The following is a 16,863-nucleotide window of genomic DNA, read 5'->3' as shown; positions in this document are numbered from 1 at the left end:
AAGCCATTATCCAATTTTCTTGACATACACTGATGCCAATATTTTGATAGCAACCCTGGCATGTAAACTATAGCTAGTATTGCCTTAGATTATCCATCCTGGGTGTTTTGGTTGCATTTGGTTTCATTGGATGCAGAAATTTGGTTCTGCCAAACATAAATTTCCTTTTTTGTTTTTAAGAAAGTGGTATTCTAATTCCTTAGTGGGGAACAAATTGTTTTGCTATCAAAATTCTCATGAAAGCTTGCCTCCCAGAGTTGTGGGTGCATGAGAATCCTGATAGGAAAACAATTTGTTCCCTGCTAAGGAATTAGAATGACACTGATTTGCAGTGGCTTTTCTTCTTATATTTAATTTCACAGACACTGACCTGTGTAACCAGGCAGTTAAAGGACATTTTGGGCATAATGGAAGCAGTTGAACACATTGTTATTATTACACATTTGGGAGAATGTTGGAACAGAAGTAAAATTTTGATCCTTATTCACATCATAACTTTAAATTTTGGGTGAATTCGAGTTTGAAAATAGGTGTATTTTAAAGTCAAGAGGTAAAAGGATTATTAACATTTTAATAGCAATAGCACTTAGACTTATATACTGCTTCATAGTGCTTTACAGCCCTCTCTAAGCAGTTTACAGGGTCAGCATAAGGCCCCCAATAATCTGGGTCGTCATCTTGGAAGGATGGAAGACTGAGTCAACCTTGAGCCTGATGAAATTCAAACTGCCAAATTATAGGCAGCCGATAGTCAGAAGTAGCCTGCAGTACTGCTTTCTAACCACTGTGCCACCGAGGCTCTTTAAATTACCTTATAATCAATTATATGATTTTAAACTACTTGAGCTATGGCAAGAGGAAATTAAAGGTAAAATTTCCCCTCTCCAGTCATGAGGCAGTGCTCATCTCCATTTCTTAGCCGAGGGATCAGCGTTGTCCAAAGATGCTTCCATGGTCATGTGGCCAGAATGACTATACATTTGAGGCATGGACTGCTTTACATTCCCACCAAAGTGGTACCTATTTATTGAGTTGCATTTGCATGTTTTGGCAGATTGGCATGAGCTGGGGAAGGAACAGGAGCTTACCCTGTTACACAACAGTTGGATCTCAAACCCAGGATGTCAGCTTTCCAGCTGACAAGTTCAGAGTCTTTAAACCCTGAGCCATCGGTCTCCTCAAGAGGAAATTACATGGCCTAAAACGATGGAATGGTAAAATGTTCAATGAAAGCAACCTTTGATTTCATAGTTTGGTCCAGATCTTGGGATGCATCCAAATCTTGGGATGACAATCATTGTTTGAAATGTAATAATGGGACGATGAGGGAATGAGGCTCAAAGCACCCTTGGCCAATCCATAGTGTAAGTGGGTAAGCAGAAGTGGAAAGGAAGAGACAACAAGCAGACATGAAACAAAAAACTGGAAGGCACCTCAGAGATCTGCTAGTGCAGGGGTCCCCAAACTTGGCAACTTTAAGACTTGTTGACTTCAACTCCCAGAATTCTGGGAGTTGAAATCCACAAGTCTTAAAATTTCCAAGTTTGGAGACTCTGTTCTAGTGACTAGTCCAAACCCCTGCTCAATGCAGGAGCCTTACATCACTGCAGTCAAATGATTAGCCAGTCTATTTTTGAAAACCTCAGTGATGGAGGACCCAGAACTCTGGGAGGCAAGCTATTTCATTGAGTAAGTGTTCTCACGGTCAGAAAATTTTCTCCTTACTTCTAGATTGGATATCTCTTTAACAAGCTTCCACCCATTACTTCTTGTTCTGCCCTCAGGTGCTTTTGAGTTTTGAATTCTAGTAATCCTTATCAATAGTGCTGCTACTTGACTAAATTCCCCTGCATAGGCATGAATAATAAATCAATATAATTGGAACTTAACATGTGGCCCTGGTCTTTTATGGGTGACAACAGCCAGTTTATTCGGCCTTCTGATTATCTGATATTATTTACAGATCAATTCTTTTTGCAGATTACACCAGCAGATTTGCCTTTTGGATAGGGCAAAATGCAGTATTTTTCAACTGCAGCAGCAAAATAAGCAGCCGGGCCAAAAAAGCACAGGAAATATTACAAAAGTTAGAGCCAGAATAATTTTTCTTCTACTATCAGAACCAAATAAGCCTATGATAAGAGTGGGCAAATTATTTCAATTGAAGTCGTATCAATTGGAGATAGTCTGAGGCCATACACTGCATCATAATTGTCCTCCATATAATTTACAGGGCCAAAGTGTCTGTTTTTTCATCTGTTCCTACATCAATTTAAGCAATTTTGATCTTTGCTCTCCCTTGGTAAATGTATCACAGCTTTCTAAGAACGTCAGGCTCCAATTGTTAAGATCCTCTAAGGCAGGGATCCCCAACCTTTTCGACGCCGCGGCCGGTTCCGACATCAGCTGGGCGCCGCGCCCGGCATCAACTGGCGCCGCCATCTTTTATGACGAAAGGGCTTCGGTGACGTCACGAGCGCGTTTCGTCATAAAAGATGGCGGCGCTAGCGCTTCTGGTGAGCTTTTTCGGCAGAAATGGCTTTCTACCCGGAAAAGCTCACCGAAGCGTCGCCGCCATCTTTTATGACGAAACAGCGCTTCCGGTGAACTTTCTACCCGGAAGCGCTTTTTACCAAAAAGATGGCGGCGCCCAGCAACCAGCGACCCGGTAAGGGTTGTTCCGGATCGGTACCGGTCCGCGGACCGGCGGTTGGGGACCCTGCTCTAAGGCAGGTTATTACAAGATGTGATTTTTTTGATGTCTGCCTGTTAAATCCAGAAATGCTGAAGGAGAACAATGAATTATGGCTTTACTTACCCTGGCAAACCATAATATAACATAATGAAATACTACAAGGGGAAATGGATAGAGGAAAATTATTTTCTTCTACCATTATCTCAAAGACTTCCTTGCTAATGATTCTAATATCATAAAGAGATTTAAAGTAAACTGTACTTCTAAGTATCCCAAATGATATCTGCAAATATCATGGTTTCATTTATTTATATCCTCTTCATAAGAGAATTGAGAATGTGCTGATCAATGAATGCATTAATAACTCTTTCTATAATCATCCTACTTACATAGGAACTCCATTAACGAATACCAGTATTTGCAGTTGTATTCCACCCAATGTCTGCTCGCTATATTTATTTGTAAATGAGCTGAATACTTCATGAAACTAGTATACCAAGGTGACTTCAGGTCACAAATGGTTGTATGGTAATTAACATTAGTAAGGTATTTATGTTGCCATGTTCTTTAAGGTATTTTATAATATAGTGGAAGTGACCAATTAACTTGAGTAATGAAAACATGGACTCTTCATTTATTATGACCAAAACTGGGACCAGAATTTCCGTTCCTAAGCAAAGTAATTATTGAGTTGCACCCGATTTTACATTTTTGCCATGACGATTAAGTGAATCTCTGCAGTTGTTAAGTGAATGTTGTGGGCCTTAAACGAATCCAGTTTCCCCCATTGAATTTGCTTGTCAGAAACTGCAACCATTGTAAATATGTGCCGATTGCCAAATGCCTGAATGTGGATCATGTGACTGTGAAGATGCTGCAATCAAGGTTGTGAGTGTGAACTTAGATTTTAAAATGACAAGCTCCAAAAATATGGAAAATATACTAGATATACATTTGTACACTAGATATACAAATGAAACCAGCTGATGTTTTAATAACTAAGAGACATTCAAATGTGATAATAGATAAGTAATAAGTGATTATTAAGCAATAATAAGAGTAACTTAGATAATTTTCCTCTATTGTACTTACAAAGGAGACCTGTTAAATTTTGAAAGACTTGGTGAGGAAAAAAAAAGTACCATGTTCTAGGACATTATTTGAAGAAAATAAAGATCAAGATACTTTACAAGGAAAGGAATATAAAGTTGTTTTATTTGATCAAGATTAAAAAAGGTGTTAATTCTGGCAATCCTTAATGGACTTTTGCTGACCAAGTTTGAACAATGAGGATTTAAGGATCTGTCTTTAGATAAGAGATGTGACATGGGATGAAGAGATTGTTTGTCTTATTTTAAAAGAATGGTAAGTTGTTAAAATTGTTTAGATTTATCGTGACTTATTGTGACACAGGGGAAAGTAATTTTATACTTTCTTTTCTTTCCTTTTTTTCTTTTTTATTCTTCTATGTGCGTGTGTATTCTTTTCTACACTTTTTATTATTTGTAGCTTGTAGTAGTTTTGATTTGCATAAAATTATTTAGAAAAAGTAACCAAAGATGACATAACTGAAACAGCTTTACTTGGCAATTTCTATAGACTTTCATTGCTATCTCTGTGTTCTGGAAGACACAGTAACTGTGAAATTAACCTTTCTTCGAGATCCACACTGGGTTATGGGTGATACTGCATACTTACATCAGAATTACCAAGATTTTGCATTCAGAGAACATACTGGGCCCACCATTGACCTGGTTTACTATATCTTATGAATATAACTGAAAGAGCCAGGAAGACAAAAAAAAAGTTTGATTTTAATAGTTAATAAATGTTGATACAGTACAAATTTTGAGGAGGAATGCTACAATACTATGGACTGATCTGAAGATGCAGATCATAGAAGCAACTCACTAAGATAACTTTGAACATACAAGGCCCAACAAGCCACTGCATGCTCTACCAATCCAGACATTGGGTCTTGTACATCATGGTTTATTTCTTCATAATGTGAACTCTTAACTGTGGTTTGTTAACAAACCATTCAAAATCCATGTAGTTTGCTAACGGGACTATGTATCTTGCAAACCTAGAAACCTGGGTTGAGCGTTTCAATTTTAAACACAGATCTTCATCCCTTCCCCCCCCCACTTCTCAAATTATGGGGTGCTCTCAATAAAGGTCCTTTTCCCTCCATAACAATCTTGACCCTTCTCCTCTTCCATCAGCTTCTTCTGACAGGAGTTTTGCCAACCCAAAGGAATAAGAAACCACGAGCAGAAAAGACACAAAGCCTTTTTATTTGGCAGAGCCCAGCTGGCGGCAGGGCGGCGGAGAGGCGCGCTGCTGCCAACCTCCCCACCCACCCACGCACCCACCTCCGCCACCGGGCACACGTTTTCGAGCCCCGCAGTCCCACTGCGAGCAGTAAGCCCTTTCCGGTAGGCAGCGGGCGGTGACGTCTGTCTCAGGCCCTTTCCACTATAAGGCCCGCGAGTTCCCAGGCGGCCGAAAACAATGAGCCAAGCGGAACCTTGCCAGTCAGCCAGCGATGACCTGGCCGCCGCTCTCAGGGCTTTATGCCCTGAGGAGAACTTTGCACGTTACGGACGGCCAACCTCTCGGTGCAAGAAAGCAAAAGGAGTTGCCGGAAGAGCCCGTCATCAACTCCCCAGCAGCGCTTCAGGGGACAACATTTTTTCAGCATGACGCGCCTCCCCCACGGCAGCGCACCCAGCCCGCCGGCCCCGCCAAGGCGCCTCTCCCAAGCCCCGCGGGCTCCGGGTTGGAGGGCAGTGCGGGCCACCTTTGCCTCTTCTCCCCCCCCCCTTCTCTCTCTCGCCCCTCCCCTCGCCTCATTAAAGGCACCGCGCGCGCTTGCGGAGCTTTGGTTACCTTCTTTAGCTTTTTTCCTCCTGGCTAAGGTGCCTCCGAGCTTTCCGAGGAAGGAGTCGTCTTTCTTCCGGGAAGGGGGCGACTTGGGGGTCGGAGACTTGGGGGAAGAAGGCGATTTCTGAGGAGAGGTTGCCATGGCGGTGGCTCCTACCAAACGGCGCCCGAGCCTGGTTGGGAAACGAAAGCGGAGAGGCTTCGGCTCGACTCAGTCACCAGCGGGCTCGTCCCTATTCCCAACGGAAGCGGAATTATTTCAAGCATCTAAGGCTGCTCTGGGTCTGCTCCTTCCCTCCCTCCCTCGGTCCTTCCTCCCTCCCTCCCGCGCACACCCAGAGAAGGAGGGTTTTTTTCCCCCTCTCCCTCTGGCAAACTCGCGCAGAGCCCGATCGGCTCCGTTAGAGAGCTGCTGCTGCTCGTTCCCGCTCCCCTTCCTCAAAGCCCAGAGATTGTGAGAAACGTTTGCGGCTTTGGCTCGCAAATTGCTCCTGCATCTTCAGCGGACCTGCAGGTAGACTGTAAAAGATGCTGCGGCCTGGACCTTGGGGCAAAATATACAGGGAAAAGGTCCCGGCGTCCACCGCCTGCTTAGGCATAGGTCTGAAGCCCGATCCTGCTCCCTACGGTTGCTTGACAGGAAAGTCGGTGGAGTTTAATCTACTTTTCACAACTCTTACGCCTAGCTCTATTCGTTTCACTTGCAAAGGGGGAGTTTGGGGGAAGATCCTGCGTGTCTCCATTCTGAATTAAAGTAAACTCGCGTCTTTAGTTGCACTTACAAAGGGGCGACCGCGCAACTTGGCAGCCCTTTCGCTCCCCTGGGCTGATTTATTCACCGTACCTGCATCATTGGCCGGGACAGTTTCAAAAAGTAGCGTAGTCTGTGCTCCCGGAAAACATTTCCCGCGACGTCATTTCCTAGCCCAGTTTCACTTACACACAATGCGTCTGTACTCCTATCAATGTCAAAACTAAATCTTTGTCCCCCTTCTTAAATTGTATCGCCTCTTTTCCACTCCGCGTCCTCCTCGGCGGAGGTGGGTGGGGGGGAAGGAATCGTCCGAGGATACCGATGTGCCGCCGGGGGATCTTGAGGATTGCCGAATTAAGAATTCAAATGTAATGTTAGAAAAGGTGTTGAAAGGGGGTTGGGAAAAAATAACGTTTAATGCAGTTCCTTTGATTTTGGAGGCTAAGCAAGCTAGCCAGGAAGTAACGGAACGCAAAGTTGAATAAAAGTGGGAGTTACTCTTTTCTGCTTGGTCGAGGATCTGCTTCACGGGGCATAAGTCTGTATTTCTGTGCTGCCAGCTGGTATTAAGCAACTGAGCCATTTCCCAAGATGTTGGTAGGTGGGAGAAATGAGCCCCATAAAAAGTTGACTTTTATTCACCATTTACATGAGACTACTGGAAAAGATCAAAAATGTGGTCAGATAAATCAAGGCTATGGTTTTCCCGGTTGCAATGTATGGCTGTGAAATTGAGGCCTTTGAACTATGGTGCTGGTGAGGATTCCTGGTTCTTTGGACTGGAAGGTGATCAGTCAATCCTGACTGTTCTTTAGAAGGCCAGATCCTGAAGATGAAACTCAACTACCTTGGGCACCTAATGAAAAGGAAGGACTCACTGGAGAAGAGCCTAATGTTGGGAAAGATTGAGGGCAATAGAAGAAGGGGTGACAGAATGAGCTGGCTGGCTGGAGTCACTGAAGCAGTAGGTGTGAGCATAAATTGACTCGGAGGATGATAGAGGACAGGAAGGCCTGGAGGAACACTATGGGTCGGACATGATTTTGCAACTAACAACAATCATTTGTTGATATTACAGATATTACAGTACCCAGCTTTAGATTTCAGCCTTGGCTGAGGAAGAAATACTGTGGAGGTCCTTTCCTGGTACCTGAAGGTCTGAATGAGGAGAATCAGAGTTTAGGCTTGAATCTAGCAAGATCAAATCACTTTGGTTTCAATAACATGCTGGTCATCATGAGTTACTTGAAGGAATGACACTTTCCCAGATGTATGTAACTCGTGGTTCCTCCTGGACTGTTAGCTCCTGCTCAGTGAACAACTGTGGCCACAGGGCCTTTTATTTAGGGTTCATTTTAGATATCCAAAACCAAATCTTTATAAAAGCAAACTCTCCCTTGCAGACCACGCAGTGAAAATTACAAAAATAACATTTAGAGTTGTGTCCAAACTTACTGAAACTAAGTAACTAAGGATAAATATTATCAATTAATTATAACTAAAATCACCATTTTTAGACTTTACTTATTAAAGAGTGGTGTGGTGTCCTAGTGGTGAAGACACCTGTCTCCCACTTGGAAGGTTGAGAGTTCAATTCTAGGTAGCAGCAGATGATTTTCTCCTAAGGCCCAAAGAAAAAATATCTGCTGTGAACTCCATGTGACATCAGGAAGGACATCCGGCCAGTAAACACTCAACTCCATCCAGTCGCCCCCAACTCTACACCGAATTAAGGGATTACAGAGTCATAAAAAGGAATTATTGCCCTCAAAGGAAGATCATTGAGGCTAGGAACTTTGGCTTACTGTACATAGTCAACAAAACTCTAATCTGCTAAATTAGGGCTTAGTTGCATTTACATTGTGTAAGATCAAGTTATATGCTATTTGTATCAGAACTTTCCCATCAGTCAGGAATCACAGATTTTTGCACTTAAATGTTTTATACAATACTTGATATTCTTTAGAAGAAGAAGCAGTGACTTTGATTCATATTTTACACACACTTTTTTAAAAAATATTTCCATTTGGAATAGTAAACAAAAGATGTTCAGTGTTATCCTACACCTTTCATGCAAGTTTTAAAAAGCAAAATTACAAAAATAACATTTAGAGTAAACCAATATTTTTATTATTTGTTTCAATACAAATAGCCTACTTAAAATTGCTTTACATCTTGTTCAGAATAAACGCGTATATATTAAATTACAATGTACAAAGTACAAATATCTACCATAGTTTTAAAGTTTAACATGTATAGTGACTTTTAGTTTGCAAACACATAAATTGCATTTTCTTAACAGCAACTGATTCCTTTTTGTTTTTTATTTACAACATACATATACAGTATAATTTCTAATCAACTGTTGTAACTGTTCATAGTTACAATGGCATTCTAATCACAAGAATACCATCCTCCACCTAAAGAATTAATGTAAAATGTTAAGTGGTATGTAGTAGTACATACTGTATGTCAATCACGGAAAGTCTTTTCATCATCCATCAACAAGATATGTTTACTTTTAAGGAAAACTAAAACAGTGTTGCAGTTTTGTAACTATCAAGTATTCTCAGAATTAAAAATCCAGGAAGTAGAACACAAAAACCATTCTAGTATTACTTCCTCAGTGGAATTGTATTAGATAAGGTCCATTTACGATTCAGTCATTCTTTTCCCATAAAAGCCAATGCTATTTTTACATTATCAATTGGAACATTATTCCTTTCCCCTACAGTTGTACTGTGCAATAAGATTTTGATCCTAATTTACTTGATTTATTTATTTGATTTCTATAAGCCCTGCCCCCTTTCCACAAGTGACTGGAGAGCATACATTAATGGTATTCACTATGCTGGAAGGACAATTGTTTTCTGAGAACTTTAAAACATAGAATAACAGAGTTGGAAGGAACCTTGGAGGTCATCTAGCCCAACCTCCTGCTCAAGCAAGAGAGTCTATACCATTTCAAACAAATGGATGTCCAATCTCTTCTTGAAAGTCTCCAGTGATGGGGCACCCACAACTTCTGAAGATAAGCCGTTCCAGTGATACATTGTTCTCACCGTTAGGAACTGTATACACCTTCCTGTGTTTATATTTGTCAAGCAGTATAAACTTACCAAAATACAGTTCTTTGGCTTATTGAAACTTTCTGTTCCTTCCAAGAAATACTATTCTTCTGTTTTTCTTATGTTTCTTATTCATCAATTAGGCCCTGTTTCAAATACAAAAATTAAAAGTTAATAACCTTTTGTTATTGCATTAAATAGCATACTGGATATATTTAGGGCTAGTGTAACAAAAGTGGGGAAACCAGAATCAGGATCAGTTCTGTCTATTTATGCTGTGATGTCCATGAATATCATCAGACATGGAATATATTAAAAAGCTCACCAGGCATTTGTGAACAGGTTGCCCACCTGTATTGCTGTGTATGTGGACTTTTATACCCCATCAAGGATGCTGTTCAAGCAGGGATTTCTAGACAAACTTGCTAAATGAACAATATACAAGAAGCTGCCATTCATACATTGCACAGACTTTCATTCAAGAGTCGGTTCATAGTTCCAACAGGAACATTTCTGAACCCATCCTTTGCCCATAATCCAGATATGAATGCTAAATAATAATTATTTGTATGTAAGAATTATTTCATGAGAGTCATTTTGAACATTCTTTCTCCTATCCTACCAAATACTTGAATTGCTTTTAAATTTTCTTTGTAAATGATGACTCAAATGTTGATTTAATTTTAGCACATATGTTCTAAAAACTTCCAACTCTGTTGTTTAAATATATGTTCAGTACCTCTCACACTATTACCTCATTGGGATAAGCAATGCTGTGCAAAGAGCAAGAAGTAGAGGGTGAAGCAAAGGAAAATCAGGAGGCAAAAGGAAAATTTACACAAACATTTCGCATACTTCCCCATACCTTCACACCCATGCTTTCACCAGATCATGCACTGCCTTTTGTATTTAAAACCTCTAATTTCTCTGTTTTTCATGATTGTCATCTGTTCCATTCAGATCTTTGTGAATATTGAGTTTCTTTATCTTCCCCTTGGTCTCAGCCCATTTACTCTTTCTCCATATATTTCTTCCCTGATTTGATTCTCATTCACTTGATTTATTACAAAACATCTCAGCTTTGTTCATACTGATTTTTCATTTTCATATTACTACATTCATCCATCAGCCTTTCATTCGTCACCATATAAGAACAAAAACATTATTTTTGGGAGGGCGGAGCTGACGTCGCGACGATACAGCATGTGATCTTGGAGGTCTGAGATCACTGCCGATATCTTTGCTCCTGGACAGTCCTATCAGATCTAAACCGTCCCGAAGAGATGGTGAAAGTGAAGAGCGCATCCTGTTGATCCCAGGGATACCGCAAAGTCCCTGGTAGATGCAGGAGAAGCTCTTCTTGCCAGTAGCAAAGAGGCAGCCATTAAAGCTGCTGAAGTTGGGACAGCTCCGAAATGGAAGAGAACAGAAAGAGAGAGTGTGCCGGTTTGGTGAGAACTTTTTCTTTATTCTAAGATCTGAAAGGACACCCTAAGGAAAAGAAAGAATCTGTAAAAGTTTTGACAGAAGTGATTAAGCGGCGATTTTAAACAGGAACGTCAAAGTAATGTGTTTTTTTTCTCATTGCTGGATTTTCTATACACGATCTTATATTTTGAAACTGGACTGTTTTTTTCTTTTACATCTATTTTTTTTCTCCTTTTTGATTTTGTAATATTTTAGGCTAGAGGCTCCCTTTTAGTTATTTCTTTTTTTAAAAAAATCTTTTTCTTTTCTTTTATAATTAATTCTTATATCTTGCTTGGAAAAGGAGGGGGAAAGTGAGAGCAAAGAAACTTTGTAACACTGCCAACTAGAGGCTTGAAAATATTCTATTTCCCTGTGACCAGACAAAGCTGAGAAAGAAAGAACTGAGACTCTTTTTCAAGGACATTGCTATTAGATAAGATAGAGGGAAGAGCATGGGAGAGTATTATTGCAGGTGCTCTTCTGGGTTTCTATCAACATCTGGAGTCTGGTGTTGAAATCTAGGGGAAAAAAAGGTGATAAGTTTTTGGAGAAGAGAGCTATAATAAGAGCCTTGGATAATTAAACAAAGTGCAGTGTGCTCTTTTTACTTTTTCTAAGTTATGCTATCCCTCCTCACCAGCTTTATTGTATTTCATTTTATCTTTTTTTTCCTTGTAATAACTATTTGGGTTTTTGGCTTTGTTGGAGCTTGTCTTTGTTTTTCTTTTTTTATTTGGAAGTGCAATCTCTACGTTTGCTTTTTATTTTAAAGGGAAAGCTTTAGTATTAATGTTTTTTTTTAAGGGAATAGACCTTTTTTTTCCTTTCCTGGTATTTTTGTTTTTTCATCTACCTTTCTGGTTTATTCTTATGCACTCTTTTCTATTTGAGACCTTTCAATTGGATTAAGGTGTTGAAGAACCTGAAGAATTTTTCCTTTTCCTTTTTTTTCTTTTTTTTTTCAAGCCATTTTCTTCATCTAACTACTGATCAACAAAATTAATAACTAATATTCAAGAAATAAATATTGAAACAAATACTTGGGCAGATCACAATCCAATGACAATTAAATAGAAAGGACAAAAAAGAAGATCTAGATGGACGTTAAATAATACTATTTTAAAGGAAAAAGACTTCACACAGTGGATGGAGAACAAATTGGCTTTTTTCTTTAGAGAAAACAAAAAAGAAGATACATCAATTCAGAATGTATGGGATACAATGAAGGCATATGTTAGAGGCTTGATAATAGACTATACAAGGAAAAGGAATACTATGAAAAGACTAGCCTCTAAGGCCTTAGAGCAGGGGTGGGCAAACTTTTTGGCTCGGGGGCCGCATTGACTTTTAAAATTTGACAGACAGGCCGGGTCAGCACAAGATTTTTTGGGAATCGCCCCCACCCTTTCCCCCTCTTCTCCTCCTTCCCCTCCCCTCGAGGCCCCCTGAGTCAGGAGTTGCTACCGCCGGCGCAGCTCCGCGAGGCTCTAGTCCCGCGTTGCCTCGGGAAGGGAAAGGCAAAAGGAAGAGCCGCGCGGTGCTTTGCAACGGCAGCAGCGGCACCGGAGGCTCAGGCTCAGCGGCTCCTGGTTTTGCCTTTTCCTTCCCAAGGCAACGCGGGACTGGAGCTGCGCGAGCTGCGCCGGCGGTAGCAACTCCTGACAGCCCCAGCCGGACACCTGAGCGGAGCCTGGGCGGAACTGCCTGTTCCTGCTGCTGGAGCACCGCCGGTCGCCTCCTCCAAGCAGCCCGCCCGCCCGCTGGCTTCCTCCGCCATGCGGCTCGGGCCAGGCGCGAGCGCCGCGAGTTAAAAGGAAGCCGAAAGTTGCTGGGAAGTTGCTCGGTTTCGGGCTTCAGGCTTAAACTTTGCACAGGCAAAGTTTGCAGGCGGGCGTCTTCCGCCGAGGAGCAGGAAGGGTTCCGCCCGGCGGGTGGGCGCGCTGCTTGGAGGAGGCAACCCGGTGGTGCTCCGGGTTCCCCTCTGCCGCACGGCTCTGGGCCAGGCGCGAGCGCCCGTGAGGAAAAAGGAAGCCACAAGTTGCTGGGAAGTTGCTCGGGTGCTGGGAGCAGGCTTTTAAAGTGCCGCCCGAGCAGGACCGCCGAGCTGGGAAACGGGGCACCAAGGCAGGGCAAGACTCCACCAGCAGCGGCCTAGCTTTAGGTGGCTCCAAGCAGCCCGCTCCAAGCAGCCCACCCGCTTGCTGGGCGGAACCCTTCCCGCTCCTCGGCCGGAAGACGCTCCGCCTGCAAACTTTGCCTTTGCAAAGTTTAAGCCTGAAGCCCCGGAAAAAAAGGGGGATCGGTGAGTCACCTTCGGAGAGGTCGCACTCGAAGGTGATTTCGAACTCCCAGCCGAGGCCTTTGCAAAGTTCTTCTTTTCTTTCCTACCCGAGAGCACTCCGCACTGTTTTGCAGCTTTGGGGGCCACGCGCACAGGGCAATACGCCACACCCAGCGATTTTTTTTTCAGGGGCGGGCCGGATTGGACAGACCAACGGGCCGGATGTGGCCCGCGGGCCGTAGTTTGCCCACCCCTGCCTTAGAGGATGAGTATAAAAGACTTGAAAAAGAGCTACAGAAAATGCCACAGAAAAAGGACATCAAGCTAAAAATAGATATAATTAAACATAAAATGGGTCAAATAGAAAAAGAATAATTAGCACAGAAAATTAGAGGTGCTAAACAGAACTACTTTGAAGACGCAAACAAACCAGGTAGATGGTTAGCATACAAATTGAGAAAGGAGAAAGAATCAAGGAAAATATTGCAATTAATAGATGACCAAGGCCAAGTTTGCTATGGTAGTAAAGAAAAGAAGGAAATCATTTGAGACTATTATGGGAAATTATATATGCAAGAGAATATTGATGAGGAAAGAGTTAAACAGTACTTACACAATGCTAATTTACCTCAGATACCTAAAGAGACTGAAACAATGTTAGAAAGCAATATAACGATGATGGAGTTAACTGAAGCACTCAAGAAGCAAAATAATGGAAAGGCCCAGATGGACTTCCGGCAGAATTTTACAAAACATTACAAGAATCGTTGAATCTTCCATTGCTAGAAGTTATGAATGAAGTTATATTAAAGAAGATACCTAAATCATGGTCAGAAACCTATATTACACTTATTCCAAAAGAGGAGTCCGATCCATTACAAATTAAGAACTATAGGCCCATTTCTCTACTAAATGCAGATTATAAAATCTTTGCTTCAGTATTGGCAGAAAGACTTAAAAAATATTTAAATAATTTTATTCATCCTGATCAAAAGGGATTTCTGCCAAAGAGACAAATTAAAGACAATATGAGAGTAATCTTGGACACTTTGGAATACTACGAGACACATCCTGAAAAACAAATAGCTTTGATATTTCTAGATGCACAGAAGGCATTTGATAATGTGAATTGGCGATTCATATTATTACTGTTGGAACAGATGGGTTTTGGTAGAAAATTTATTCAAGCAATAGAAGCTATATATCATAAGCAGACGGCAAAGGTAATGATAGAGGGAGAACTGACAGAATCTATTGATATAAGAAAAGGAACAAGACAAGGGTGCCCACTATCACCCTTGTTGTTTGTGTTAACTTTGGAAGTGCTAAACAGAAATATTAGAAATGAAAAGAATATAAAAGGAATGAAAATCAAAAAGGAAGAATTTAAGCTGCAAGCATTTGCAGATGATCTGATTTTCATCTTAGAAGACCCTTTAGAAACAGCATCAAAATTGATAGAAAAGATAGAGACATATGGAAATACATATGGCTGGTTTGAAAATAAATAAAGATAAGACAAAGATCTTGACAAAGATATATGCTATTAAGACAAAAGGAAGAACTGGCAGACCTATTGAAAATTCAGGTCACGAATAAGATCAAGTACTTGGGGATATATTTGACAGCAAGATGTAGTACATTAAAAGAGAATAATTATATCAAACTTAAACAGCAGATAGCGCTAGATCTGGCGAAATGGGAAAATTTACAACTGTCACTAATAGGGAGAATTTCAACAATCAAGATGAATATATTACCCAGAATTTTATATTTGTTTCAAACAATTCCAATTAGGCTTGGAAAAGATTACTTTGAAGATTTAAATAAAATTGTGTTGAAATATATATGGAAATGTAAGAAAGCGAGAATAAAGTTAAAACTTTTGCAAGATGCTAGAATTAGAGGAGGATTTGGTTTGCCTATTTGGGAGTTGTACTATCAAGCTACAAATCTGATGTGGGTTAAGGAATGGATAACACTAAGAAATACTAGATTGTTGATATTAGAAGGACATGATTTGTTGCTGGGGTGGCATGCTTTTTTATGGTATAAAGGAACTAAAACACAGGGGTATCTTAGAAGACATTATATACGGGAGTCTCTGTGGTTAAACTGGGAGAAGATTAAAAGACAATGTTATTTGAAAATTCCAGTCTGGTTATCGACTATATTCTTATCCTATAATATACAAAAAGGAACAAACAGTTAGATATGGTGAAATATTGAATGAAAAGGGTGAACTCAAATCTATACAAAAACTAGAGGAACAAGCTATAAAGATGAATTGGTTTTCATATGCGCAAATACATTCAAGGTATGATAAAGATTCTAAAATGGAAGGTTGCTGTTATGTCTGGGAGAGTGGGCGCAAAGAACGGAGACGAGGCATCGAATAGTGACTCCAACTCTTTATTAGTGACTTCAGAACAGAGCAAAATACTTGGGCAGCAGCAGCTCCTTTTATAGAGCTGGCTGCTGTCAAAACACCCAATGATTTGAGTTTGCCGCGCTGGGAGTGTCCAATCAGCGGCGACCCGCCAACAGCCAATCAGATCAGCCAAAAGCGATCAATCACGATCCGCCATTAGCGGGCCAATCAGAAGTGCAGGTTTACGAGCCTGTCGTGGAAGGAAAACTATTAGAAATGCAAACTAACGAGTTGCTTAGTTCGAACACCCCGCCCCCTAGGTTCCGTCTCTCAAGGGTGGGGTGATGTATTCTCGCAGGTAGGCAGGCTGTTTCACCTGTCTACCTGATTTGCGTTGCACCACCAGTCTTTGCCCGGACTCTGGTTCCGGTGGGCTGTTCATTGAGCTCGGCGGTAATGATGATCTGACTTCTCCGTTGGGTGAGTCGGGGTTGTCATTCCTACTCCCGTCAAGGCTATCATCTGGATTCTCTGAGTTTGCTGATGCTGCAGTGCTGCTTCGTGGAGAGATGACCATCTGCCCCGGCTCTTCTTCGGAAGGTGAATATTCTGGGTTTGGTTGCGCTGATTGCTGGGTTTTGAGTACTGGGTCGGATACAAGTTCATTTTCGGCCCCCTCGATTTCCCTCCCCCCCCTGGTTTGGAGTTCAGGGTTTGTGACGGGGGTAGGTGCCAACCGGGAGCGTAGTTGGTCGATATGGCGCTTCCACAGTCTCCCATCAGCAGTTTGTAAACAGTAGGAACGGGGACCCGTAAGTTGAGTTATGGTAGCGGGGGCCCACAATGGGTCTCCTGTAAAGTTTTTTGCAAAGACCGGGTCGCCTACCTTGAACGTGCGATACTTGCTGCTGGACCCCAGGGGCTTTTCCGGCGTGTAAGCAGTGTGTAGGCAGTCAAGATGTGATCGAAGTTTCCTGCCCATCAGGAGTTCGGCTGGGGTTTTATTTGTGGTGCTGTTTGGAGTAATGTGTTGGAGGAGAAGCATCCTTGTCACCTTGTCATGGATGTTCCCTTGCTCCATCTTGTGTAAGGTTTTCTTTGTGAATTGGACCATTCGTTCAGCCCTACCGTTGGCCACAGGGTGAGCCGGCGATGTTAAGGCATGGCGTATCCCCCGGTCTGCTAGGTACTGTTCAAATGCCAAGGCGGTGAATTGTGGGCCATTGTCTGAAACCAAGACATCTGGCAAGCCGTGTGTGGCAAATAGTCTGTTTAGTTTATTAACGACGGCCTCTGTGGTGGTGCTCTTCATTTTGTGGACCTCAAGCCAGTTGGAAT

The 16,863-nt window shown here is 41.8% G+C and overlaps 2 protein-coding genes across 11 annotated transcripts in view; both read right to left on the bottom strand.

Moving 5' to 3' along the window:
* Positions 1-6,533, bottom strand: part of PARVA (parvin alpha) — a 70,124-nt gene extending 63,591 nt beyond the window's left edge. The window contains exons 1-2 of one of the 4 annotated variants that reach the window (XM_026664835.2): positions 6,426-6,533; positions 5,588-5,814 (exon numbers count right to left, since the gene is read on the bottom strand). In XM_026664835.2, the coding sequence (XP_026520620.1) occupies positions 5,588-5,723 (136 nt within the window). In that variant the 5' untranslated portion in view covers positions 5,724-5,814; positions 6,426-6,533. Of the gene's footprint in view, positions 1-5,587; positions 5,815-6,363 lie in introns of all 4 variants that reach the window. The other 3 variants (XM_026664836.2, XM_087950990.1, XM_087950991.1) reach the window with 3 other exon arrangements.
* Positions 6,534-8,444: 1,911 nt separating this feature from the next.
* MICAL2 (microtubule associated monooxygenase, calponin and LIM domain containing 2) overlaps positions 8,445-16,863 on the bottom strand; it is a 149,199-nt gene continuing 140,780 nt past the window's right edge. For 6 of the 7 annotated variants that reach the window (XM_087950957.1, XM_026664837.2, XM_087950954.1 and 3 more), the window contains one exon: positions 8,445-9,549. The gene's annotated coding sequence lies outside the window, so the exon portion shown is untranslated. The remainder of the gene's footprint in view (positions 9,550-16,863) is intronic. The other variant, XM_087950952.1, reaches the window with a different exon arrangement.

The sequence above is a fragment of the Notechis scutatus genome, chromosome 1, assembly GCF_049901735.1.
Source record: "Notechis scutatus isolate UNSWTSFEM ecotype Mainland chromosome 1, rNotScu1.2, whole genome shotgun sequence".
In the NCBI taxonomy this organism is placed as follows: domain Eukaryota; kingdom Metazoa; phylum Chordata; class Lepidosauria; order Squamata; family Elapidae; genus Notechis; species Notechis scutatus.
This window is presented reverse-complemented; position numbering and strand designations above follow the sequence as displayed.